The sequence below is a fragment of the Malaclemys terrapin genome, chromosome 2 (assembly GCF_027887155.1).
Source record: "Malaclemys terrapin pileata isolate rMalTer1 chromosome 2, rMalTer1.hap1, whole genome shotgun sequence".
In the NCBI taxonomy this organism is placed as follows: Eukaryota; Metazoa; Chordata; order Testudines; family Emydidae; genus Malaclemys; species Malaclemys terrapin.
This window is the reverse complement of record NC_071506.1, coordinates 117,742,704-117,769,109: the sequence shown is the minus strand read 5'-3', so window position 1 is coordinate 117,769,109 and position 26,406 is coordinate 117,742,704. Positions and strand designations below refer to the sequence as shown.

The window sequence follows — 26,406 nt, the reverse complement described above, 5'->3', positions numbered from 1 at the left end:
TTTAGCAGGAGAAAATGTAAATGAGTTCTGGCTCACAGTTTGCATTGATCTGTAAGATACATTATTTATCATTTGGGGCTTACAAGAGCTGAGCTAATAAATTTTTAAAATGTAACAAATGCAGGTTGCGCCTAAATATGAACTATATTTTCTCCAGGTGTAATAATAAACCAGTTCCAGCAGCAGTGAGCTGCTCACCATGAGCAATATGAGTGCAATTTCTTGTTTAGAGGGTGGAAGGGTTCTGGTGTCAGTTTTGAGTTCAGGAGGTGTTTTGTGTTTTTATCCCCATGCAATCCAAAACTCTGATTCAAGCTACAATTAGTCATGTGTGTAGGTCCACAGCTGCTTTGAGAAATCCAGCGTGGAAGGTATGGAAAAGTAGGTTTAGGACCATTTGGAGGTTCTAGATTCTAGGGCCCCAATTCATTAGAGCTCTTAAGCATGTGATTATTACCACTGTTGTTCAGGATAACATTTAAGCATATAGTGACTTTGCATCTTAAACACACCTTAAATGCTGTCCTTTACTAAGGATGTTTCCTTGAATTGGGACCTAAGGAAACTCCAAGTGATACAGAAAGCAGCTGAGCTGATAAGCGCACAGCGCTCCACTCACTACTCTGGTTCTCTATCGATCATTGGTCCTGTTTTTGAACTTCAAAGCTCACCAGCGGGTTAGTTAAGTAGCATGGTGATAGAGATCTGAAAGCCCTCTCTATAATATAGCTTCCACTGGTGGAACTGCACTGCTGGCATATTATGCATCCCTTTTCTGCCAGTACAGCCACTGGCTGGGAGTTGCGGGTGCTCGGTAGTTATCAAGATCAGGCCCCTAAATACTTTTAGAAAACTTCCTATTTAAAGTGAGCATTAAACAAGAAATCTGTTTTGGGACAAGCTGTACGGCAATGAGTCAGGAGAGCATGCAGAGAGTGTTCTTACAACTGGATTTATCTGTACTTGGGATCTTTAATTGTGTATCTAGTATGAAAATTAGTACTCTGTAGGTCCTAGAGAACAGACCCATTTAATTTCATGGTGAAGTTTGAGAAATATCTTCTCATTAAATAGTATCAGGGGGTAGCCGTGTTAGTCTGTATCTACAAAAACAACAAAGAGTCTGGTGGCACCTTAAAGACTAACAGATTTATTTGGGCATAAGCTTTCGTGAGTAAAAACCTCACTTCTTCGGCTTTCACTCTATGCATCCGAAGAAGTGAGGTTTTTACTCACGAAAGCTTATGCCCAAATAAATCTGTTAGTCTTTAAGGTGCCACCAGACTCTTTGTTGTTCTTCTCATTAAAGTGTATAATTGTAACTTCAGTGAATGCTAATCACTTTGAAAAGGTCTTCTGCGCAGGCCTGGCTGAGAAGGTCTTAATCAGTTTGTGGTGCAAGGCTGGATGTTAAAGTTGTTGGTGACTGAAAAGTCCTCAAGTTCTTGAATACAGGGGTCTTATTATCCTGCCCAACCCAGCAGTGGGAGTGGGTGATTTACACAGGCCCTCTCACAACCATGAGATCTAGCAATCAGTGTGTGGGAGAGGTGGGGGAACAGCTAATTGCTCCCAAGAGCTCTCATCAGAATAAGAATTGTTTAAGCTCATCAGCCAGATTCACTCAAGCTATGCTCCCTTGATAATGCACTCCCTTCATATTTCTACAGGGTGGGGAGAAGCTTTCGTTTCTCCCCAGGATTCCACAAGAGCCCTGCCAGCAGAGACTGCTGATGCATGATTCCAACTCAGTGCTCTGCCCCTTCCTCTTTCAGCCCCAAAGATGAGAGTTGAAAAATGATAAGCAACTAAAATCAGGGTGTTAAAGTGGCAATCGCCGCCTTCCTTCCCCTCCTGTACAACTGTTTACCTTAAACTCCAGGATGTTGAGATGTAATTGTGTGTAAATTGCTCTGACGAGAAGCACTTATAGGAATGTATTGCATTACAGGCCATGCTACATTGTATTCTATGAGTGTAATATCCAGCCCTTGTACAAATGAGCTCCAGTAGCTAAAATTTCAGGGTTTTTAAAACAATTGTTTCTGGCTTGCATCAAGAAAATTATCCTTGAATATGTGAAGAAGACTGTAAACTGATGTCCTGCCATCTTCCTCAGTTAATGCTGAGAGGTGCTGAGGACTGGTAACCCTGAAACCTAAAGCTATTTGAAATGTCAGCATTGATAACTATTTCACTGCTGATCACTTTAGCAATACAGTAACAACCCTCCACCTTTTCATGTGCCAAAAATCTCCAGTTTACCCCTCTGACAACTTCTATAGTTCAATTACTTGTCAGTACCAAAATCTTTGACACATAATGAACATGTTAGGGTAGTATAACATCAAATTTAATATTTGAATAAGTAACATTGGGAATAGTGTATGGACTTCAATTAAGATAGAATTTTAAATGGAACTGCTACAGAATTTCCAATCTGCGCCACCAGAGTATCAGATAACATAGGTTTTGTGGGGGGGAGGTGTCTCATACACAAGGACAACTATGGTTGCAATAGGAACCATAATTCTGAATTTATTGATTTCTAGGCATGTACAGCAAACTTCATCAATTTAGCTGTTCCGTTTAATTTCCTTGTTTGAGGAAAAGAGGGATTACATATTGATAGAAATGCACTACATTCATTTTGCTTCAGTATTTTCCCATGTGTCTAATCAGACCATTGGTCTTTAATCTATGCATCAGAAAAAAATGACACACGTATGGAAACTGTATTTTTCGATCTCCCTTCCCACCCTTCATATTGCACTTAGATTGTGAATTCTCTATGGCTGACACCGTATCTTCCCATGTATTAGTACAGCACCTAGCGCATGGGGGAGCACTGATGCTGCGTGGGATTTTCTGGGTGGTAGTGTAATATAACTATATTGATATTACTTTTGTAAAAATTTAAAAAATATATAGTTGCACTCTGGAACGGGATGATCTGCTGGTATGCTTATATTGATCCAATTCTTTTAAAAGTTACACAAATGGTCTGTAAAGGATGTCAGCAGGCAGAGGGATTAAACTTGATTTTTCTACAATACAAGTGGATTCAATTGACACAAGTGCTATTTCATATCACTTCTGTCTCATACCATTAAAAATACTTTAACTTGACAAAAATAAAGCTAAAATAAGATTGCTTAGCAGGACTCACTCATAATGAGAAGTATGAATTCAAGAAATTACTGTTTGTCAGTGTGAGTGTACTTCTGCTTTGGCATAGCAGATACAGATTTTAACTTCTGGCAATGAAAAGTCTTACTCGTTACTACGTTTTTTCTGTAGAGTTTCTTTTTCGTCCTTGGCTGTTTATATTTTAAACTGTCCTTATCAGGGAAAGGACTGGATATAGTTGTACTTGGTGGCAGTAGCTTTGGGGAAGTCAATTTAACAGTTGATTGAGTTCTTGGTGCCGCCACACAGCATGAGGAAGACCTCCGCAAGAGCATGTTAGAGTTTAAAATGATGGGGGGCTTAGAGCTTTTAAAAGCATCACAAGATGCTCTAAGCTGCTTTGTGGATGAACTTCTAAGGGAGGATGTTCCAGCACTCCATTTGCAATTATGACAGTACTCCCAAGTGCATTTTGAGCTGTTCCACTCCTGCGTGCAGCAGCCAGAATGGTTGGATTTATTTTTCTCTTGACAGTCTCGATTAAAAGGTGTCTGAAGACATAAAGGGTCAGATAGTCTTGACTGCTTCGACTGATGCATGGATTTTGTGGAACTGGGTCGATTGCCAAGCATCAGATTGGAAGATACTGTCAGGACTCTTGTCTTCTCTTTTAATATAGTCAAGTGCTGCATCCGTTCAATTTCCAACAGACGAGATATTAATTTCACAACAGAGCTTTCCGGTGGTGGATTAAAGACTTCCTTCCAGTCATCCCATTTTGATAAGGCCAACTTTTGTAAGTCCAGGTTATTGAAAGGTGGCGGGAGAAAATCAGGGTATGGAAACACTTCATTTTGGTGCTTGGAGGAAGCTTTTTCAATGTTTTCTATAGTTTCTGGTCTTAAGTTCAGATCCATATATTTGAAATAACTAAGCAAAACATCATTCACTTTTTCACTCTGAGATACATCACCTTCCTCTGTTAAAAGACTGTTCTCAACACTACTGTTTCGCAACTTCAAATTCCATTGGGGGACATAGACAGTGTCATCACTACTACTTTCTGTAGCAGGATAGGAGTCAGAAACTGTGGTTTCATTTCTGGCCTTGAAAAAATCCCCATCTCCATTTGTCCAGTGGATTCCTAATGGCAGCTGCTGAGGTCCCCGGTAAGACACTGTGTGATAGCTGTTCAGACGGGCCCCCATCAATGTGGGATTAACAGTAAAGAAGTTTAAAGAATTACCCTGTGAGCTGGAAAGAGTTTCCACTAGCGGCTTATTGGAGTCTCTGGAGGGAAAAAAAAAGAAAATATAGTGTAGTTTTACTCGGGGAGTTGGTAGGATAAAATGCATTTATGGGAGCCATTCTGACCCTAGTGAAGTCAATGGGCATACTGATTGACTGCAATGGGGCCAGGATTTACCGTATATTTTAAGGGGGGCAGCTGTTCATGTTACATATTACAAGGAGAATAATGACTCTGTTCAATTTATATTGAAAAGCTAAATTATAGCTTTAGCTCAATCATACAGCAACCACTTTTTAGGGAAATACTCATTCAGATGGGACTTAATGCTTTCTGCATACCAAGAGCCAACTCCTGCTTGCCTTGCTCATGTAAATAGTCCTACTGTTCTTGGCATAAAGCTATTCTCCATTCATTAAAATATCAAAAGTGCATCTTCATGTTGTTCTCCCTTCCTGAGTCACAGCCCTTCTACTCTTCTTCTTCCAGATGGACTTTAAGGCCAAATATTCAACCAGTCACCTGTCGCTCTGCTGTATTGTTATGAAAATTTAATATTAATTTTACAAGACTCTTACTTCAGATTCTTTAGTGTGTACATCTAAGGGGAATGTTTGACCCAAAAGCCCTACCAGCATCATACATTCAGATCCAAGTATTGAAACTGACCTCAAAAGAAAAGCTCTCTTCTAAATTTTTCAAGACCCAAGCAAGCATGCATTAAAGGGAAGGGTTACCAGCTTGTGTTCCTAGGAGTGTGAGGAGGAGAAACTTTGCACTACTATTGTTAGTGAAGAATTACAACTTAGTGCAGAGTTTGTTTTTCAGATCAGCTGTAAAACTGAAAAAACTATACACTAACAAAAATATAGTAAGGGTCTCATCAGAACACACGCAAAAAATTATGTTTATCAGTCAAAATTAGTGGTCTTTAGTTCTGTCAACAAATGTCAGCTATACAGAAAATCTAATGTCATAGAGCACCTTTTTTATTTAATGTATCTATCTCAAAACAGTTTACAAGATAATGAGTTAAATATGATCTAAGATATTTAGAGTGCCAATCATAACTAGGGAGTGAAAATTATACTGTATTAACTATGTAGGAAAATGGAATAGCCATTAGACATATATAATAGTGTAAAACACTCAGATATCTATCCCTGGCCTTGAGGTGGCACATTTTTTCTATATTAGTTTAACTGCAACATTGGTTGTATGGTTATTGCAAGATAACAATACCCACCAATATATACTTACCACAGCTTTCTTAAGGGTATCTCAAAAATTATACAGTGCTTTTTTGAGCTGTGAAAAATTCCAAGTGTTGGACACAAGGTACCTAAACATGAAACTCCTTCATATGAAACTTTAGAAAAAATATGATGCTGATCTGCAGCTTAGACCTATTGCTAATGTGGCTGAATCCCTTTGGGAATGTTCTAACATTCCAGCAAGTTCAGATTCAGATGCGGATGTTTTCTTATTTAAACAAAAATGTGATCTTGTAACTATAAGCGAGGAGAAAGGCACTACCAATGGACAAATCAAATGTCAATTAAGTGCAGTGGTTTTAACTATTCGTATATACACACCCTGAGCCTACTGATAATACAGCAGTCTTTCATTTGTGAAAATTGCAATGGTGTGAGTGACTTTTTAGCATCTGGGGTTTCCTCTCCTGGATATTTTTTTTTAATTAAGTACATGAGACACAGTGCAAGTCAGGTTCATTCTAAAGGCAAACAAATGTTTCTGAGTTTTAGCCCAAGTCTTCTCTGGGAAAGAAATGTTTACCATTATTCAAAGAGGGAATGAAAGCCAACTCTAGCACAGACACCATCCCTAATCTTCCTCATAATTTTGCAACAGAATTTAAAGGGTTCCTACAAGTCTTTTCTAGCATATCTCTGCTAGACGGTGATCATATATTTTAGAAAAAATTGGTTTAGCAAATGATATTTCAATATTCTGAGGGGTGAGATATTTAAGTGCTTTATAATGCAAAGAACTGGAAGTAATGGGTTATGTTTTGTTAATTGGATCAGTCAAGACTCAATGGAGAACTCATGAGAGAGAAATTATCTGTTTTCAAAGTGTTACACCATCCCTATTTCCACATCTCACAAGCCTGTCTAATTACACATGCAGTCATGCGAGTGTAAGACTCACAATAAACAAGTTATGAGTAGGATGAACCAGAGGACCCTGTTTATAGACAAAAGGATTATCTGAGCATTGAAACTGCTCCGTTTTCATTAAAATGTAAAGGGAAAAGTACAATGTCACTTTAAGTGGAAGGGGCACATAGTTTGATACCAGCATGGAAAACCACTCAGATTTGCTGTCAAACACACTGCACTGGGAGGGGAAAGTAGAAAGGGGAAGATGACAAACAAGAAAAAAAAATGTACATCTAGACTGTACTACCATTACATAGGACCCATCACCCTGACTAACTCATAGGTAAAAAATCTAAAAGTTAACAGTGCAGACCATAATTCTGGGGAGCATTAAAGGGTGCATTGAAGCCTTTTGCCCAAAACAGCTGATATATATTCTGGAAGAAACACTTTGGTACATGATTACTATGCCTCTTGCTAACTCGGATGAATGAGTGGGAACTATGTCTGAGAAACTGAATCTGCTACACAGCAGAGCTAAAAGTAAATGGAGGAAAAGATGAAAAATAAGTTTATCCTTATTAGTGACACAAACTCCTCAAAACGAAGTGCTCCAAGAAAAGAAGTTTGAGACACTTGAAAGGTCAGTAACCATGAGAAATTTACTGTATAAGGTGTCTCAGGCATTAAGGAAATAGAAGTCTGGCCTGGTTTTATGACTAGTTTTAGCCTCAAGCTCCTTAATTCAAATATTCAGGAAGAGCCTATATATTTGGAGAGGAGCTACAAAATACCTATGAGGAAAGCTTGGCAAGTTAAGAATGAAGGTACATACCAGCTAGGGTAAATATACTGGTATTCAATTGGAAAGAATTCTAAAAGCAGCAAGAGATTTTAAGGCAAATTTTAAGCTGATTTACACCTGATGAAGTGGGCTGTAGCCCACGAAAGCTTATGCCCAAATAAATGTGTTAGTCTCTAATGTGCCACAAGTACTCCTCGTTCTTTTTACACCCAATGCAATTCAAGGGAGTTGGACAAGAGTGTAAGTTGTCTCAGAATTTTGCTCACTAGCTGCAATGGAAATAGAATATTACTTCCCTTTTGTAATGCACTGTGTAAGCCAGTGTGCCTCACATTCTGTTCCGTGAACTGCAGTTTGTCTGTGAAGCATCTGGTGATGGCTCTCCTTGTTTGCAGCTACTACATTTCATTAGACAGTTACATTCAAATTAAATACCTCCCTCATATTACTTTTTATGGAAGCAATTGCAGTAGCTGTTCCTGGAATGATCTACAAAGAAAAGTGTTAGTGAAATTCTCTCTCTATTAATATGTGATCTTTGAGAAGACCTGACAATACTCATTAATAGGGGCCATCTATTCATTGGCAGAGTACAGAGCAGCACTGCCCAGGGGACAACATCTCTCTGTGTCCTTGATATAATGCTTTCCATGGAGCCCAGAAGTGGGGGAGGGATTCTCAGGATTTATTAAATGGGAAGGAAGTGGAGGAAGAAGGAGAGGGAAATAAGTGGCAAAGGCATTTTCTGCAGCTAAAAGAGGCAAATGAAAAAGAGAGAAGGCACATACAGTAGCAACAGAGCTTTCAGGTTCTTCCTATACACAGCAGCATTCCTTCTTTCCCGCTTGTGGGTGGATTAGTCTGAATAAAATTTCACACTAACTTGCTAAAGGCCATGCATGCTCTATTAGATTTTACCAAATGAAGATAATGGCTGTTAAAATATTTTCTAGGTAATTGTGCAAATACAGCAAATATTTGAATAGCAATTACAGTACTTGTTGGGGGACCTGAGGTCAGCAAAACATTACTGGAAAATAACTAAAAGAAAATATTCTTTTAGCCTCATTAGTACTGCAGAAGAGGAAAATAAAGATCTGCCAGTAATTCAGCAGACAGTTTATTTGCTACACCCTAGACTGTGATGACAGAGCAATGCTGGTTAATTATTGAACCTACTGAGAAAGGTATCAGGAGCTTTGTCTCGTTCTCTTTACTCTTCCAGGTGTTCACAATGTCAGATTACTGCAGCCTCATTCCCTGCCCCAGAAATTGGGGAATAGATCAGTCTAATAACAGTACACTGATAAGCTTTCACCATATACTCTAGTAGGAATTTACCATGAGCATAGAGTTTAAGGTAAGAAGGGACCATTAGATCAGATTCTTGTCTGACCTCCTGTATACCATAGACTTTTAAATTTCACTCAGATACAAATTACTGAGCCCAATAAATGGGTAAGACTAAAACATTTCAATTCTTGAGACTAAACAATTGTGTTACATAGGCAGAGACCAGGTGGAATCAAGGTGCCACCAATGCTCAATGCTCCTGCAATGGCAGAGTATTGATTATATGATATGCCCAGATGACCCCAGCAGGTGAACCATGCCTCATCCTGCAGAGGAAGGTGAAAAATCCTTAAGGACCTTGCCAATGAGGCCTTGAGGAAAATTTCTTCTTCACCTCAGATCTAGTGATCAGTTTGATCCTGTGCATCTGAGATAGACACACCAACAAAGCATCTGAGAGAGGATTATCTGTACCACTTTAGAGCACTGGTCCACCCTATCCACTGTTCTGGCTCCAGCTGTGGCAACCATCGATGCTTCAGAACAGGGATCGGCAACCTTTGGCACACGGCCCGCCAGGGTAAGCCCCATGGCGGGCAGGGCCGGTTTGTTTACTTGCCGCGTCTGCAGGTTCGGCCGATCGCGGCTCCTACTGGCCACGGTTCGTCATCCCAGGCCAATGGGGACAGCAGGAAGCAGCGGCCAGCACATCCCTCGGCCCACGCCACTTCCTGCATCCCCCACTGGCCTGGGATGGCAAACCGCGGCCAGTGGGAGCCACGATCAGCCAAACCTGCAGACGCGGCAAGTAAACAAACCTGCCCGGCCCGCCAGGGTGCTCTACCCTGGTGGGCTGTGTGCCAAAGGTTGCCGATCTCTGCTTCAGAAGAAGGGGGAGGGAGGGAAAGTCCCAGAATACATCTGGTCAACTATGCACCAGGTGGGAAAAAATCCTTCTGAAAAAGGTGGATTCAGAGATGTTATGTCCTGTCTGCACTATTACTGAACCTATGTTACAAAAAAAAAAAATCCACCTCTGGTTATTACTACCACGCTTTCAACCATACTGTGGACAGGACCTGAGTTATTTCTAGTATTTTAATATAATTTTAGACATATTTTAATGTAAGAAGATTCTATAAGAAACTGTTTTCTCTGAGTCAGTTGGTGCCTGTAGGACAATTGCTTCTGCTGCTTTTCCTTGTACAATATTAGGCCCTAATCCTGCAAAGACTTAAGAATGTGTCACTTTTATTTACCCGAGTAGTCTCAGAGAGTAAGATTACACACATGCTTAAATCTTGGAGGATCAGAGCCTATAGTACAATACGAACAGTTTAAAGAGCGTGTTTCCTTTTGGTGCTCAAATATTAAATACAAAAAAAAAAATCAATGTCACTCAAACTTGATTTTGTAGGCCTATCTGGGCGTAAGTTACTTGACATAAGACGGACGTCATTTCATAATGATGGGATCTAAATTAGCTGTTGCTGTTCAAGAAAGATCTTGAAGTCATTGTGGATAGTTCTCTGAAAACATCCGCTCAATGTGCAGCAGCAGTCAAAAAAGCTAATAGACTGTTAGGAACCACAAGGAAAGGGATAGATAATAAAACAGTAAATACCATAATGCAAATACACCGCTACCTCGATATAACGTGACCCAATATAACACAAATTCGGATATAACCCGGTAAAGCAGTGCTTCAGGGGGGCAGGGCTGCGCACTCCGGTGGATCAAAGCAAGTTCGATATAACGCGGTTTCACCTATAACACGATAAGATTTTTTGGCTCCCGAGGACAGCGTTCTATCGAGGTAGAGGTGTATATAAATCCATGGTATACCCACATGTTGAATACTGAGTGCAGATCTGGTCACCCAATCTCAAAAAAAAATTAGGATTGGAAAAGGTACAGAGAAGGGCAACAAAAATGATTAAGAGTATGGAACAGCTTCCATATTAGGAGAGATTAAAAAGACTGGGAGGTTTCAGCTTGGAAAACAGATGACTAATAGAGGATAAGATAGAGGTCTATAAAATGATGAATGGTGTGGAGAAAGTGAATAAGGAAGTATTATTGACCCTTTCACATAATACTAAGAACCCGGGATCTCCCAATGAAATTAGTAGGCAGCAGGTTTAAAACAAACATAAGAAAGTACTTCTTCACACAATACAGTCAATCTGTAGAACTTCTTGTCAGGGGAGATTGTGATGGTCAAAACTATAATGGGGTTCAAAAAAGAATTAGATAAGTTCATGGAGGATAGGTCCATCAATGGCTATTAGTAAATACGGTCGGGGATGCAACTCCATGCTCTGGATGTCCATAGCCTGACTGCCAGAAGCTGAGAGTTGACAACAGGGGACAGATCACTCGATGATTGCTTCTTCTGTTCATTCTCTCTGAAGCACCTGGCATTGGCCACTGTCGGAAGACAGGATACTGGGCTAGATGGACCATTGGTCTGACCCACTATGGCCATTCTTATGTTCTTAGTGAGCAGGTGAATGGAAGATTAAGCTATAAATAGGGGCTTAGCAAGCAGTATACTGGAGTCAGGATATCTGTGCTAGCTAACACAAGCAGGAACACACTGGTACTAGGGGCAACAGACAAGATAAAACTTGGAATGTAAAGATCAGGTTATATATGACCAGCACATGTACAGAGCATGCTGGGTAGGGATTGGTTCCTGAAAAATAACCAAGCCAATCATGAAGTGTATGATGCAATGTATAGTTAAGAATGCATGTGTTATTAGTGTTAGTAAAAATGCACATAAGGTAAAGTTTTCTGTGTAACTTTGGATGTGTGGTCCACCCTATACCTGCCCCCTGTGCTGAGTCTGATCAACTCAGCGTAGTTTTGCTGTATGCAAGATAAAGGAACCTGAGTACCAAGACCAGAGACTGAGTTCTTGGGGAATGAGGTAGAAGAGGTCTCAGGAGAATCACAACAAACCTATGCTAAAAAACAGGGAAAATAGGAAAGCAGAGTTCTTAAAGACCAAAAGGAAAATGAGCCATATTAATTCTGGGTGTAAGAAGCCAAGATTACCTCTGAAGTCAATGCAAGTTGTACAAATTTAAAGCATTGTTGAATTTGGACCAAGTAAATTAAAAGGTATAAAGAGGGGTTACTCACCCTGTGCAGTAACTGTAGTTCTTTGAGATGGGTCACCCTATCAGTGCTCCACCTCAGGTGCACTGCAATGGAATATTTTAGGTAGCAATACCCATTCAGCCTGTGCAAGTGCTATACTCCACCTCATGCTGTGCACTGTGGCTACATAGAACTACGTAGGCAAACCACCCTCAGGTCCTTCTCTATAGCAAAACTTTGTAGCAGAGAAATCTGAAGAAGAGGGGAAGGAGGGCATGTAATGGAGCTCCCATAAGGGAACGCAATGCAAATAATTACAGTTACTGCACAGGATGAGTAACCTCTCCTTCTTCTTCAAGTAGCGTCCCTAGAGGTGCTCCACTTCAGGTGAGTACTGAGTAGTATCCTCTCAGGAAGGGGAGGGGCCTTCAGAATCTAATCCAAAACTGAAGACAGTACAGTAGTGCCAGACACAGCACCAGAAGCTGAGTCATGATATTCAGAAAAGGTGTGTATGGCTCTACATATTTCAGCAATGGGAACATTCTTTAGAAAGGCCACTAAAGTAGAAAGAACTCTTGCTGAATGGACTAGTACAGAAGAATGTTGGAGATTATGAGATTGATAACAAAAGGTAATACAGCCAGATATTCATGGAGAGAGTCTTTCCTTGGGAACTGAAGATCCATTAGATCTGTCTGCAATAGAGAAACTATCCGAGAGATTTTCTAAATGGTTTATTCCTGCCCCAGTAAAGGTTAATGCCATTCTGACATCAAGTGTATGTAATACCACATCCACCTAATTCAGGTGGGGTTTACAAAAGAAGCACTAACTGGATGAGGTAAGGAAACCACATCTGTCTTGGCACATCAGAACCACCAGAATAACCCTGGCCTTGTCTTTCCTTATCTTGATCAGCACCCTGGATATCGGAGGAGTTGGAGGAAATGCATATAACAGACCCGACATCCAATGAAGGAAAAAGGTATTTCCCAAGGAGTGGTGCATCTCGAGCAGAACCGGGGGCACTCTTGTATCTGGCCATGACAGAGGTCTATCTGCAGGACTCCCCAACACTGAAATATGCAGTGGAATATAATGGGATCTATCTCCCACTTGTGATCCTCAGAGAAACATCTGCTGAGGGTATCTGCGGTAATGTTCTGAATGCCCAGAAGGTAAGCTTGCTGAGATGCTGATATGATTTCGTATCACCAACTCCAGAGTCTCATTGCTTTGCTGCAAAGGGAGAGTGATCTCACTCCCCCTTGACAAGTGATATAAAACATGCGTGACCTATCATGTCATGATCTTTGCATATTTGCCCCAATCAATGGCATAAAATGGAGACATGCATTCCTGACCACCATGAGTTCCAGTAAGTTCAAGTGTAGAGTGTTCTTGTGAGACAATCACCTGCCTTAAGCAACGTGAGTGTAGAGATGTGCTCCTCATCCCAACAGGGAGGTATCTGTTATTACTGTTGTTAGAGATGGTTCAGTGAAGGGGACTCCTGTGCAAATGTTCTTTCCACCAGTTTAGGCAGAGACTATCTGTACCTGATGATGCTGGAGGGGCCCACAATTTAAAGGTTGGGGGCAGGGCTGTGACAGCCCCCACATGTTGCCTCTGGGAGGGACCTTCTGGTCCAGGGCAGCCAATCTCATCAGCTCCTGTGGCTGCCTGTGAGAGCCAGGCTCGGGAGGTGGTGGCGGCCTGCCTCCTCTGCTCCCTGCCCAGGCCTGGTGGCTGGGGAATGGGGCTGAGTGAGCCAGAACCGTGCTGAGGGGCGGAGGGGCACAGCCAGAACCCCCTCTTCTACCAGGCAGCCTGGCAGGGAGCAGCGAGCAGAGAGGGCAGGCCTCTGCCACTTACCCAGCTGGGCTCTGGTAGACAGCCACCACACTGCACAGAAGCATTGATTCAGAACTACCACTCTCATCCAGCAGGAGAAGCGGCTCCGTCCTGCCCCCTCCGCTCCCTACCCAGGCTCAGCTGCCGGGGAGAGGGGCCAAGTGAGACAGAAACGTGCCGTGCAGGAGGTGCAGCATGAGAAGGAATGAGTCCCCCCTCCCCCCAACAGGCAAACCAGAGCAAGCCCTGCAAGGGCAGCTTGGCACTCACAGAAATCTGAGGGGGGTGTGTGTGACCCCATGTGTTGCCTCTGAGTTGAGGGACTTTTTCACGACAGTAGGAACCCAGAGTAATTTGTTCAAGCTGTGTTTGCTTGGCAGATAACTATTTCTGAGCCACCTGTGGAGGCAGCGCACGTGCAACCTGACATGGTTTACCACAAAAGTCCCAGCTGCCAAATGCCCCAACAACTGGAGACAGTTTTTGACTTATGTCTGGGGGCTGATTTGAACAGTAGTGACTAAATTTGATAGGGTTGTAAACCTGTGTATTGGAAAGTATGTTTTGGCAGCTACTGCGTAGAAGCAAGTTCCTATGAACTTTCATCTTTGCACTGAGGCCAACGTGGACTTCTGAATTTTTAATTGCAGTCTCAGGCTGAAGCTATGTCTACACTAGAGAGCTTACAGTGGCACAGCTGTACCGATGCAGCTGCACCATTGTAAGATCTCCCGTGTAGCCACTTTATGCTAACAGGAGAGAGCTCTCTTGTCAACGTAATTAAACCAACCCCAATGAGCGGCAGTAGCTATGTTGATGGGAGAAGCTCTCCCGCCAATATAGTGCTGTGCACAGTAAGACTTATGCTAGCATAATTTATGTCGCTATGGGAGGTGTTTTTTTCACACTCCTGAGCAACATAAGTTTTGCCAACAAAAGTGTTAGTGTAGACATGGCCTGAAATCTATGGTCTTCTGAGTAGCCACTGAGGTCTCGCCGTAGGAACGTCCCTTTTGCAGCCAATCGTCAAGCTATTGGAATAGTAGGATTCCTTCTCTGCAAAGGTAAGCCACTACCACTGACAAAACCTTCAAAAACACTCTGGGAGCAGAAGAGAGAGACCAAATGGAAGCACTCTGTATTGAAAGTGTTTTTTGCCTAGAGTGCAACATAAGAAACTTCTGTGGAAAGGGCAAATCGCTATATGGAAATATGCATCTTGTAAGTTGAGGGCCAAGAACCAGTCCTTTAGGGCCAATGATGGTGGTATTGCTGCAAGTGTTACCAATATGAACTTCTGTATCTTCACAAACCTGTGGAGGAGCCTTAGACTTAGAATCGGTCCCCACCTGCCGTTCTTTTTCAGAACCGGGAAGTACCTAGAATAAAACCCCTTTCCTCTGTGTTTTACAGTAACTGCTTCTGTAGCACCTATGTTCAGGAGGGAGTCTATTTCCTGCTTTAGATAATGTTTTCACCCCTCAGCTCACAGAGAGCCGAGAAGCGATAGGTACTTATGAAATGGGTCCCTGAAGGATAGGGAAAAGGGGTGGGAAGGAGTGAGGGAAGTAAAGTGGATGGAACATCCTGCTCATACGGTCTCCACAAATCACTTGTCTGTAGAGAGAAAGGGAGGAAGGCATGCGAACAGTTGCAGCTGGTAAGGAGAAGGGTGAAGGTAACTCAGAACCTCGACCATCCACCAAAATTGCTGTTTCGAAGATGAGGCTTGTGAGATCAATGCTCGTGTAGCAGACAGTCTCTTTATCTGGAACCTCTGCATCTTTTTTAATGGATTCATAAGATCTCTGGGGGCTGGGGAATTGAGCAGGACGAGATTTCTGTGCTGTCTGGGACTTATTAAATTTATGGTCAGGTGTGTAAATTCCCAGAAACCACAAAGTGGCCCAGGAATCTTTTAATGTATGCAGAGACTTGTCTGTATTCTTCACAAACAAGTTTAAGCCATTGAAGGGAAGGTCTTTAACTGTATTCTGGACCTTCCTCAGAAATCCTGAGAGCTGAAGCCAGAAGGCCCTTCTGATGACCACCGCCATAGAAACAGAGTGAGTAGCTGTGTCAGTGGCCAACGAAGGGGGTCCACATGGTGTAGGTGGAGGAACTCAAGCTCCCTTTCCTAGAGTCCTATTGAGAGGATTCTTGAGTCTTCTGCTTAGAAGTTCTAGGGGAGTGTTGCACCGAAGTGATAGAGGCAGTCAACTTACTCAGGAGACCGATGTACAGGGAGGGAAGACAGTCCCTAGCCTGAGTGAGAAGCTGGATGGAGGGAGCTCTCCCATCATAAGGAAACACAATTTAATTTCCTGGTTCTTTCTAGGTGTTGATTTTAAGACCAGGCAAAAATTTCCTTGGGGAATCACATGCACGCCGCTATTCCCCACCCCCTAAAGTGTAACGGACCATACCAGTACTGCTGTTGCTCACTAGGATAGCCTCCTGGCAGAGAAGGCAATGTTTAAAACTTGGAGAGCCAGGCATATCCACCCAGCAATCTAAAGTTCCCCTCAGGGAAAAATTGAAAGGACAAAGGTCCTTACAACCATTTTTTTAACTAGAACTAACAATAACTAAGATAAGTAAAACTATGGGAAAAACTGCAATTGAACTAAGCTCAACTTGGACTCCATCTCAGGCCAAAGCGGTTGAGAAGGAACTGAGGGTTGTTCACTGCCACAGCTCTATATAGCCACAGCACAGAGCACAAGGCAGAGTAGAAAGCATGCATGGGCCGAACTGGCACTGGTACCTAAAATCTCTGATCAAAGGTGCATGGGGTGCATGCGCACCTGAAGTGGAGCACCCATAGGGACACTACTTGAACAAAAGCTGTCTGTTTTATTGGTGTTATGGTGTCTGGTTTATTTAGTGTTGCAGAACTTACTTACTTTTTATAATTAATTAAAAAGGCCACAAGAGTTTGCATGGTTTAACAATTAAAAGTTCAATGGAACCCCAAACGTAAAGGTAAATATATAGGGAGTCGTCGGATGCCACTTACAACGCTTTTCAATTGACTGCCCATTTCGCCCCTACACTTGTTTTGCCCTTATGACATTTGATTTGCATAAAATTCGCTTGAAATCACTTCCTGGTTGCATTATACTGGTATGGAGAAGGAAGTAGTCACTTCTGATTGGCTTCAAGGCAGCAGGGTAGCTTGTTGTCGGGTAAGGTTCCTGCTTGCTTTTGATTGGCTCCCTGCCCTGGGCTCAGCCAATCAGAAAGCTTGAATAGTGATTGGCTGAAGTGCAGCATAGGAGAATGAAGGGCCCTCATCAGCTAGACAGGAAGTGGGGGGAGGAGGGTTCCAGTATGAAAAAAGCTGAACTACTGCTATATATATTTGGTGCTATCCCATTAACAGTGAAAACTGAAGAGTGACAGAGTGTATGAAGGATTTATTGGAAAAAAGAGTCAATCAACTGCATACCAAGATGGCAAATTAATATCCTTTGGGTTTAACCATAGTGCAAAATAGTTGTGCTCCAGAAGAGATTAAAGACATTTACCAGAACATCAGAATTCATAACTCTGTTACCTCACTTTTAATTAAAATACCTATGCATTAATTCATTAAACTTCTTTGAACTCTACTCTGTTAGAAAATATATAAGCTGACAATAAACCATCAGTATATAACTTCACGGAGCATTAAATGCATGTCTTAGGTGCAATTCTCTTGCTTGTTCAGAATGATTGGAAACCTTTTAACAAAACTCTTCAGTTTAACTGGATTTAAAGATGTTAAAAATAATTTTATTTTTTTACCTGTTCACAGTAGTATTGCTTTGATCGTGTGTATATCTCCAGGAACAAAACATCCCTTCCTTGCTATTATTTTGACTGAGCTGCAATAAGCAGAAAGAATATCTATAAAAATACTATTGATATATTTTAGAATAAGCACCAAGAATGCAAAATGAAATAAATGGTATAATTAAAGTTATTTGACAAACAAATCCCACCTGTGTTCTTCTAGTCCTATTTTTTGACAACCTAAGATCTGCCAGTTGTTCCACTACTGTTGTGTAAGCATCCTGTAAAACAGAAGAGCAACTACAATATTTACTATGTGTGAAGACACTTTTCAGGCATGATCACTTATTTATCTTGGATCTTTTGTCCAAAAATTGTCCTCAGTTAAAACCATGCAACTCCATTCGCTTCAGTGAAGTTCCAAGTGTGTAATTAAGGGCTGAATTTAGCTTTCAATAAAACATTTAAATCGTTGTGTGAATTTAGTGCTCATAAAAAGTGATGACTTGAGAGGCCTGGAATCTCACAGAAAAAGTACAGCACATGGGCAGGGCTTCTTTACATAGTAACGTTGTCCAGGAGGAATCACTTCTCTATAGGTGGCAGGGCTAATATTACTCCATATTAGTAGTCTCCATGCTCATTCAATTTTTGACCTCTCTGTTGAGACTACCAGTTCAGACAAGTTGTGAAACCTGCAGACAGAGAAAGTCATGGATTGGCTGTGTCCCCGGGCTAATCAATTTGTCAGACACTCAATTCTTATTAGAATGTACTGTTAGAGCACATGGAGGAGCAGCAACATGTGCACCTGGAGCAGCAGAAAGATTTCTGCTGTGGTAAACATGGCCTACTGAGCTGTAACTCCTGAAGGCTGTTTTAGATGCATCAGGCTACCCTCCTTAGGCAGAAAATCAGCAGTGCTGCTGAGCTCAATCTATGAGAATGAATGAGTTAGTCAACTTTCTATTGAGAGCCTCATTCTGCTACCAGGTTGGGCTGATGGTACAGAGATGATGTCCTAACCCGTGTCCCATCATCTGTGAACCTGGCCCCAAGATGGAGATGAGAGCAAAAGCAGAGTTGGTCCTGTTGCTTTCTGTCATACTGGGACAAACAAGAAGATAGGAAAGGCTTTATTCAGATGGAAGAATTCACTCCCTGAGACCTTACTGCTGAATTCTGCAGAACTCTGAGGCTAATATTGATTTATTGCTCTAATTCAGAACAAAGTAACAGAAGGGGGGGGGGGGATAGCTCAGTGGTTTGAGCATTGGCCTGCTAAACCCATGGTTGTGAGCTCAATCCTTAAGGGGGCCATTTAGGGTTCTGGGGAAAAAATCTCCAGGGGATTAGTCCTGCTCTGAGTAGGGGGTTGGACTAGATGACCTTCTGAGGTCCCTTCCAACCCTGATATTCTATGAATGTGACAATAACTTTTGCTGTATTAAGGGACCCAACTGGAATGCTTCCCAGGGCCTTCCAGGTTTGCTTCAACTATCCTTGCTGCCATTATAGTTGCTAATTATGGTAATGAGTTTTTTTGTGTTTGAGTATATCTGTGTGCATGTGTGTTTAATTAAGAGCACACATACACAACATGGGAACTTGCCAAATTAATTTCACATAGGCTGCTGAACAGCCACCAAATGGATATTTCATCATTGTATCTAATAGAAAGGAAAATAATGTTCAACAATAAAAAAGGGGTCTGTTCTCGCCTGCATAATGTAACTCCCCTTGAATGGAATAGAAGATACAAATATGTAACAAAGATAGCATAGATTGCTATATTTGCTCAAAAATCTATATTTTGCAGGTTTAGATTCTGCAATCAAAACAGTCTTCCTAGTTGGTCAGGTGTAAAGTGCACTGAAATGAGTTTTCACTTTTTAAAACTAAGTACTGTACATCTTACAGTTTAACCTCATGCAAATCAAAGAGGGCAACTATAACTCTTAAAGAAAACTTGGAATATGAATAAGTGATTGGCCAATTAATATGAGAAAGCTGTTCACTAATGCAGTTTCCTATCCATATCTTTATTTGAAAATTATTTTAAAAGAAACAGTTTTTTCCTAGCGGAGCCATAATTTCATTTATGGCTTTTTAAGTCGTACAATAGTGGGTTAGTCCTTTTAACAAGTGTCTAATTAGTTTGATGGATTTTAAAAACCAGCATTTAGGTCCAAAACCTATGAAGCTAATTCCAGATAAACTTGATTTCAATTACTGTCAAAAGACTGATATTTATTCTGCTCTTACCTTGTGCAACTTGCTTGAAAGAACACCTGTAAAAGATCAACAGTTGGTTTGTGCTTACAAAAGTCCACTAGAAAAATTTTCTCCATACAGAATTGTGAATGGCTGGGATTCCTTACCTCCTGTGCCAGTCTCGTCTCCCGACAGACAGTATTTATTTTCAGGAAGGTGGACATCATGTTCCAGATCACTCGTATGTATATTCTATAACAATATTTGAGTTTTAGTGAGTGCAAAAACAGAGAAACTAAAAATATGTGGTAACTATGACAATTTATGTTTAATAACTTTATGAACTAGAGCGAGGAAATGGAGAGAGATGTTAACAGGAATAGCTGTGGGATAGAGAAATTATATGAAGTAAAGGTACATTGCCACTTGGCCTGCTGGGAGACCTTGGGCAAGTCACTTCACCTCTCCGTGCCTCAGTTTCCCCATCTATAAAATGGGATAATATTGACCTCTGAAATAAAGTGCTGTGAGATCTACTGATGAAAAGTGATATATAAGATCTAGGTATTATTATTGTGTGTGCCAGAATAAGAAATACATTGAAAAGATAATATTGTGCATTCATATCATGCCTTTAATATCAAAGTATCCCAAAGCAATTTACAAATCACAGTCCTGATCCTGCATAGGGCTTCATGTGGGCAGACCTTTTTTCCTTTGCAAAGTCCTATTAATTTGACTGGGGCTCCAGATGGAAGGGTGGGTCTGTCTGTATAGGGTTCATTACAGGATTGGGGCTTTAGGGTTGTGCATAAGTAATTGCAGGCATGAGAATTACCACTGGCTTTTTCAATAAGACTACTTGTGTGCATAAAGTTATGACCTTGTGTTTGTGGAACCCTCTGTTTGGTAATGTGTGTGTCCTCCTCTGCACCTGATCCACAGAAGCGCTGAGTGTCTTACAACCCCAGCTTCAGAGCCTGACCCTCGTTGTGACAGCCTGTAGCCACTCATGCTTTCCGTTTCGTAGGGGCACGTTTTAACCTAGAGTGGGGGTCAAAGCTGGTGACTGTCACGTCTGCAGACTCAGGAGCCGGAGCAGAAGCAGCGAGGTGAAGAAGGGGATCACAAGCAGTAACAACCACGCGAGCAAGTAGGGAACTGGCACCACAGCCCCGGACTCCCAGCTCTAAGGCACGTAGACTCATGTTTGGTGCCCTCGAGGGCAGTGGTTTAAGTTGTATTTACAAAGACAAACAACCAGCTGCTGCTCGCCCCCCCCACCCCCCCGGACCCGCCCAGGCCAAGCACACGTGGGGGCGATGGCTCCGCTCCCGCAGCAGCGAGGCGGGGCGCCGGTACCTGGCGGGAGTCGGAGAGGCTGGTGAGCGGGAGGCTGGTGCCATAGATGCCGCCTGTGAAGTCCCCTCTGTCCACAGCGCTGCAGCGCCAGCTCCTCCTGCCAAACCTGGGGGGAGAGAGCGCAGGGGCGTGAGAGGGGGGCAGCCGCCGGCCGGGCCTGGGGCTGGAGCGGCCCGCTCCCCCCCACCTACCCTCGGAAGCCCCCGGGTGTCTGTGTCGCGGCAGCTCCCGCCCCGCTCCCGGCCCGGTGCATCGGACCCTCCCGCCGCCGCCGCTTCGGCCACCCCCGCGCTGCAGCGTCCCCGGCCCCGCCCCGCGTCACAGGGAATCACTATGGGAACGGGCCGGGGCCGGGGCCCAGCCGCTGCCCCGGCCCCACAGAGGCCTGTCACCCAATGGGGAGGGGGGTGAGCGCCCCATCTCCCTTCGTTTCTCCTCCCCCCTGGAGTATTTCCCTCCTCCACTCTCCACGTTCACATCTTCATCCTCAGTGCGCCTTGTCTCACATCTGCATGTTTGCCTGGCCCCACCTCTACAACTGCCTCAGTTCTACCACTGAGGATGAAATCTTCAACCTAGGCCTTCATCTCCTCAGCCCTTGGCTAGTGCAGGTCCTTTGTCTGTGGCCTCTCCACGTTCCAGTTCTCCTGACTGCAGCATATATAGATAGCGTGACCAGACAGCAAGTGTGAAAAACTGGGACAGAGGGTAATAGGCGCCTATATAAGAAAAAGTCCCAAATATCAAGACTGTCCCTATAAAATCAGGACATCTGGTCACCCTATATATAGAATGCAAGGCCTGATTTTTTAGTCATACAAAAGGAGAGCAACTGTATAACTCCTTCTCAGATAACTCAATTGGGTCCTTATTTGTTTAGGATCCAGTTTGTATATATCCGCCCAGAACTTGCTCTAGGTTTTCTTCTGCTCCCTGCCCTGCTCATTAAGCACCAAGCTCTCCACTCCATTTCTTCACACAATCTCACTTCTTCCAGATGGAGAGTCATCACTGTGGCTTTGACCAGCTAAAACAGCCTTTCTGTATAGCTCTGTTCTTCATGTATTTCTCCATTGCATCCCACTCCAGTACCAACTTAGTTGGTACTGCTTCCATCACCAGTGTGGTGCAGTTAGCTATTAAGTCCCCAGATGTAGTAAAGGTAGCTGGACAGAAGCTATGTCAGAATCTCCCCATCTTTATGTCTCACTATTATCAGCAGCTTCCTCCCGGATGATTTTTCTACACTCATCATCTTCACAGATATCCATCTCTCAACCACTCTCTTCAACTTCCTCAGATTCTGCAGAGATCAGTACATCCTACAGAGAAGATGTATTCTTACTGAGTCTTCCTCTTTCGATACAGCAGAAGTCCTCCAAGTATTACTGGAACCCTCAACTTGATTAATCTGCTGCATATGCTTTGAGAGTCCCTTTGTCCAGGAATAGGCCATGTCCTACTGTGCAGCCTTCAAGATTAGTGCAACCATCTTGGCAGAGTGACCCTCGTGATTTGGGAGAGGAAATCCAAAGTGAGAATGATGATGATATGTATCCTTCTATTCCTTTGACAATTTCTTCATCTTTGCTGGATTAAGTGGTCGATCTATCTACGATGGACCATTTAAAGACTTTTCAAGGTCTCCTAAAGAGGATGGCTGACACCTTAGAAATCCTTTGGAAGTTGTACAAGAATAGTAACATAAATAGTTTGATGCATTACCCCGTGCAATTCAAGGTCGATTGGCAATGCCCATACACAAAGGTATCCTTGAACCAGTCAGGGATCTATGGCAGACCCAGCCTCCATCTTAGCTATCTCCCAAACAAAAAGAGCATCTATACTGAGTCCTTCCAAAAGGTTTTGAGTATTGTTATACTCCTCATGTTCCAGCTCTTTAACAGTGGCTGCTGTTCATGAGAAAGCTAAGCAATACAGTTAGCCAAAGTCAACACCAAGGGGTAAACATTTGAAAAAAATATACCTATTCAGGAGAAGGTGTATTCCTGCACTAGCTTTCAGATTGCCAATTACCATGCTTAGCTAGCCAAATATGACTACCTCCAATGAGACAAGATCTCCTAGTTTATGGGAAAACTTTCAGAGGACTCAAGGGTAGAGCTAAATTCCATGTCCTTAGATCAGCTGATTGATAAGGTGGCTCTACTAGCAGCACTGGATGCATCTGACAAAGACACAAGAATAATGGCCATTGCTGTCACCTTGCAGAGGACATCATGGCTGCAGTCATCAGGCATTCCAAAAGGGGTCCAGTCTAATTGAGGACCTTTTGAAGGTCATGAATTTTTTAATTCAAAGATCAATGAGGGATTTCACTAATTAAAAGATTCTAGAGTGACATTTTGATCCCTGGACCCATACACTCCAGCCCAGAGGAGAAAGCAGATTAGGTCTCAGTCTTTTTCTAAAAGACAGAGATCACCTTTATCATAATTTTACCACGAGAAGTCCTCAGAACCCTCTAAGAAAAGACCTCATTTTCAGAGGAAGAGCAGTTTGACACATAACATCTGGCCTGAAGGTACAAGTTTGTGGCCACAGTCAACAGTCTTGAACTAATTTAAAAGGATCTATAACCTCTCCTCCTTCCATTTGGCAAACACTTGTCTTTTGTTGTTGGCAAACATCTTTCTTTCTTTTTGGATGCATGGATTGGAATCACTATTGACTGTTGGATCCTCAAAGTTATCCAGAAAGGCTATTCAGTTCAATTCTAGTCCTAACCAATTTTTCACCTCCCAACTTTCTCCATTCTCTGGGACACCTCTCTTGACAGCCTGCGACAGCAAGAGCAAGACTCTCCTCTACATCTGAGTGCAATAGAGGGGATTTGGGGACAGAGGATTTTTTTACTCATTCAAAGGAGAGCAACTGAGTTTTGGGGCAGAGGATTTTATTCCCATTACTTACTTATTCTGAAGAAGAAAGGAGAGTAGCATCCCATATTGGACCTCAGGTGACTCAAAAAGTTCATCCATAGTCTTCAGTTCAGGATGGTCACTTTAGCCTCTACAATCTTCTCCCTAGATCTACTGGATTGGTTCACGACTCTCAGCTTGCAGGACGCATACTTCCCAATCTCCTTCTCTCCACCCCACAGGAAGTACATGTAATGATGAAGGAAATTCATTACCAGTTCCGAGTGCTACCATTTGGTTTTTCTGTGGCCCGAAGGATGTTCATCAACTAGTGGTGGTAGTAATGCATCTGTGAAGACAAGGTCTTCACATCTATCCTTATCTCAATGACTTACTGATTCAGGGGAAATAGCCATAGCAGGTCACCAAGACTGTGTAGGTGGTTCTCCATCTATTCTCCTTGGTAGGCCTCTGGATTAGTCAAGTCTGCTCTCACTCCTATTCTGTCAATAGAGTTCATAGGAACACTTCTCAACTCAAGATCAGCAAGCTTACCTTCCTCACAACAGATTCTGCATCATAGGGCATCTCATATTAGCTCTTTACACTCAAAAAAACCCATCAATCTCAGTTTATTGGGTCATAGATTCTTTTGTATTTATGCAATGCTGCATGCCAGACTTCATCTGAGTCCTCTTCAGGGTTGGTTAACATGGATCCATCTGCGAAGCAGACACATCATGAATGTACAAGTCCTTCCCCCTGAAGTTTTATCATTTCTGCTGTGGTGCAAGAATCTGAAAAATGTCTGTAAAGGTGTGATGTTCACATCACTATCCCCTAGTGCTAGAACAAAGGATCATTAATTTGGCTTGCGAAGTATTTTTACTTCTCATCAAGAGACCACCATCCAAATCCTGATAGACAATATTGCAGTGATGCACTATGTAAACAGACAAGGAGGAACAAGATCATCCCCTGTGTCAGGAGATTATTCATCAACGGGTGTGGTGAGTTCAGCATTGTCAGTTTGATAGCCCTGCGCTTGACTGGGGTTCAGAATAGTTTAGTAGGCCAAGTCAGCCGGAAGTGCTCTTCCATTCATAAATGAACCCTGAAAGGTTCAGTCCCCACAGTTACGAAAAATGTATGGGACGTTTCCACCACAGACTTTTTTGCAACCAACTCAAACAAGAAGTGTTACATTATTTTGCTCCCAAGGAGGAATGCGCCCAGGCTTCCTTTGGATGCATTTCTGATTTGGTGGAACACAAATCTAATATAAATTTTCCCTCTGATTCCATTAGTTCCCAGAATCCTTCAGAAAAATAAGTCAGAGCAAGGCCCAATTAATTCTGACAGCACAATCGTGGGTGCACCAGTTTTGGTACTTGGAGCCAATGTATCTAGAAGTTTGTCCATCTTCATACTCCCAGTTCTTCCAGAAAACATTTTGCAGAGCCTATTCTACATCTGGACCCATCTACATAATTTCTACATCTGATAGTATGGGATAGCTGGCTAAGTTTGGTAGACATATGTTGTTCTTCTACAATGCAGGACATTCCAATTCATAGCAGGAAAGTTTTGTTGAGGTTTATATATAAAGCCAACTGGAAACATTTTTCATTATGGGCTGCTTAACATCCTCTTCAATCCCTGGAGACTTCCATTCCTATCACTCTGGATCATTTCTTATCCCTGAAACTCTCAGGACTTTCAGTCAGCTCCATTAAGGTTCATTTTGCAGCAATGTCACCCTCCCATTCAGGGTCTCTCAGTATTTTCACACCTGACTGGGTCTAAATTTCAGAAGGGGCTGGTTCATGTGTTTCCACCAATTAAGTAAATTCCCCCTCCCTAGGACTTAAATGTAGCACTTCTATCTTTGATGGAACACCTATTTGAGCTTATGTCATCATGTATTTTATACCACCTTTTCTATTAAAATGGCATTCTTGGTGGCTTTTACATCGGCTTGAGTGAACAAGATTCAGGCATTAATGGCAGGACTTCTTTTCACAAGACAGAGCAACTCTTTGACCTCACCAAAAACTTTTATTCAAAGTAGTTTCAGACTTTCACTTGAACTAGTAAATAAATACATACACACTATTACCAGTATTTTTACCTAGGGCAGTGGTTCCCAAACTTGTTCTGCTGCTTGTGCAGGGAAAACCCCTGGTGGGCCAGGCTGGGTCGGGTTGTTTACCTGCCGCATCCGCAGGTTTGGCCGATTACGGCTCCCAGTGGCCGTGGTTCGCTGCTCCAGGCCAATGGGAACTGCTGGAAGTGGTGGCATTACGTCCCTCGGCCCACGCTGCTTCCAGCAGCTCCCATTGGCCTGGAGCAGCAAACCGCGGCCACTGGGAGCCGTGATCGGCCAAACCTGCGGATGCGGCAGGTAAACAACCCGGCCCGCCAGGGGCTTTCCCTGAACAGGCAGCGGAACAAGTTTGGGAATCACTAACCTAGGTCCTCACTCATCTCCTGCAGAAGCAAAATTCCATACATGGTGCATTGAGTGCCCTTTCCTATTATCTTCCTATGATAAAGTCTTTCTGCAAGTCACCCAGTCTGTAACTTTTGGAGATGGTCTAGAGGGCA

At 42.6% G+C, this 26,406-nt stretch overlaps 1 protein-coding gene across 1 annotated transcript; it reads right to left on the bottom strand.

Moving 5' to 3' along the window:
* Positions 1–2,238: 2,238 nt before the first annotated feature.
* Positions 2,239–21,170, bottom strand: FAM217A (family with sequence similarity 217 member A). Its single transcript, XM_054019267.1, has 7 exons — positions 21,109–21,170; positions 20,918–21,023; positions 19,723–19,807; positions 19,607–19,632; positions 17,551–17,622; positions 17,354–17,433; positions 2,239–4,419 (listed from the first exon to the last, which is right to left on the bottom strand). The coding sequence occupies exons 1-7, from the start codon at positions 21,168–21,170 to the stop codon at positions 3,198–3,200; spliced, it is 1,653 nt and encodes a 550-aa protein (XP_053875242.1). The 3' UTR covers positions 2,239–3,197.
* Positions 21,171–26,406: the final 5,236 nt, after the last annotated feature.

Excerpts from the sequence above, each read along its gene's own strand:
- FAM217A (XM_054019267.1), bottom strand. The coding sequence starts at position 21,170 with ATGCACCGGGCCGGGAGCGGGGCGGGAGCTGCCGCGACACAGACACCC. Across the intron at positions 17,434-17,550 it reads ATAGGACTAGAAGAACACAG|CTCAGTCAAAATAATAGCAA; the intron begins GTGGGATTTGTT and ends TGCTTATTGCAG. Across the intron at positions 4,420-17,353 it reads AGCAATACTACTGTGAACAG|AGACTCCAATAAGCCGCTAG; the intron begins GTAAAAAAATAA and ends TTTTCCCTCCAG.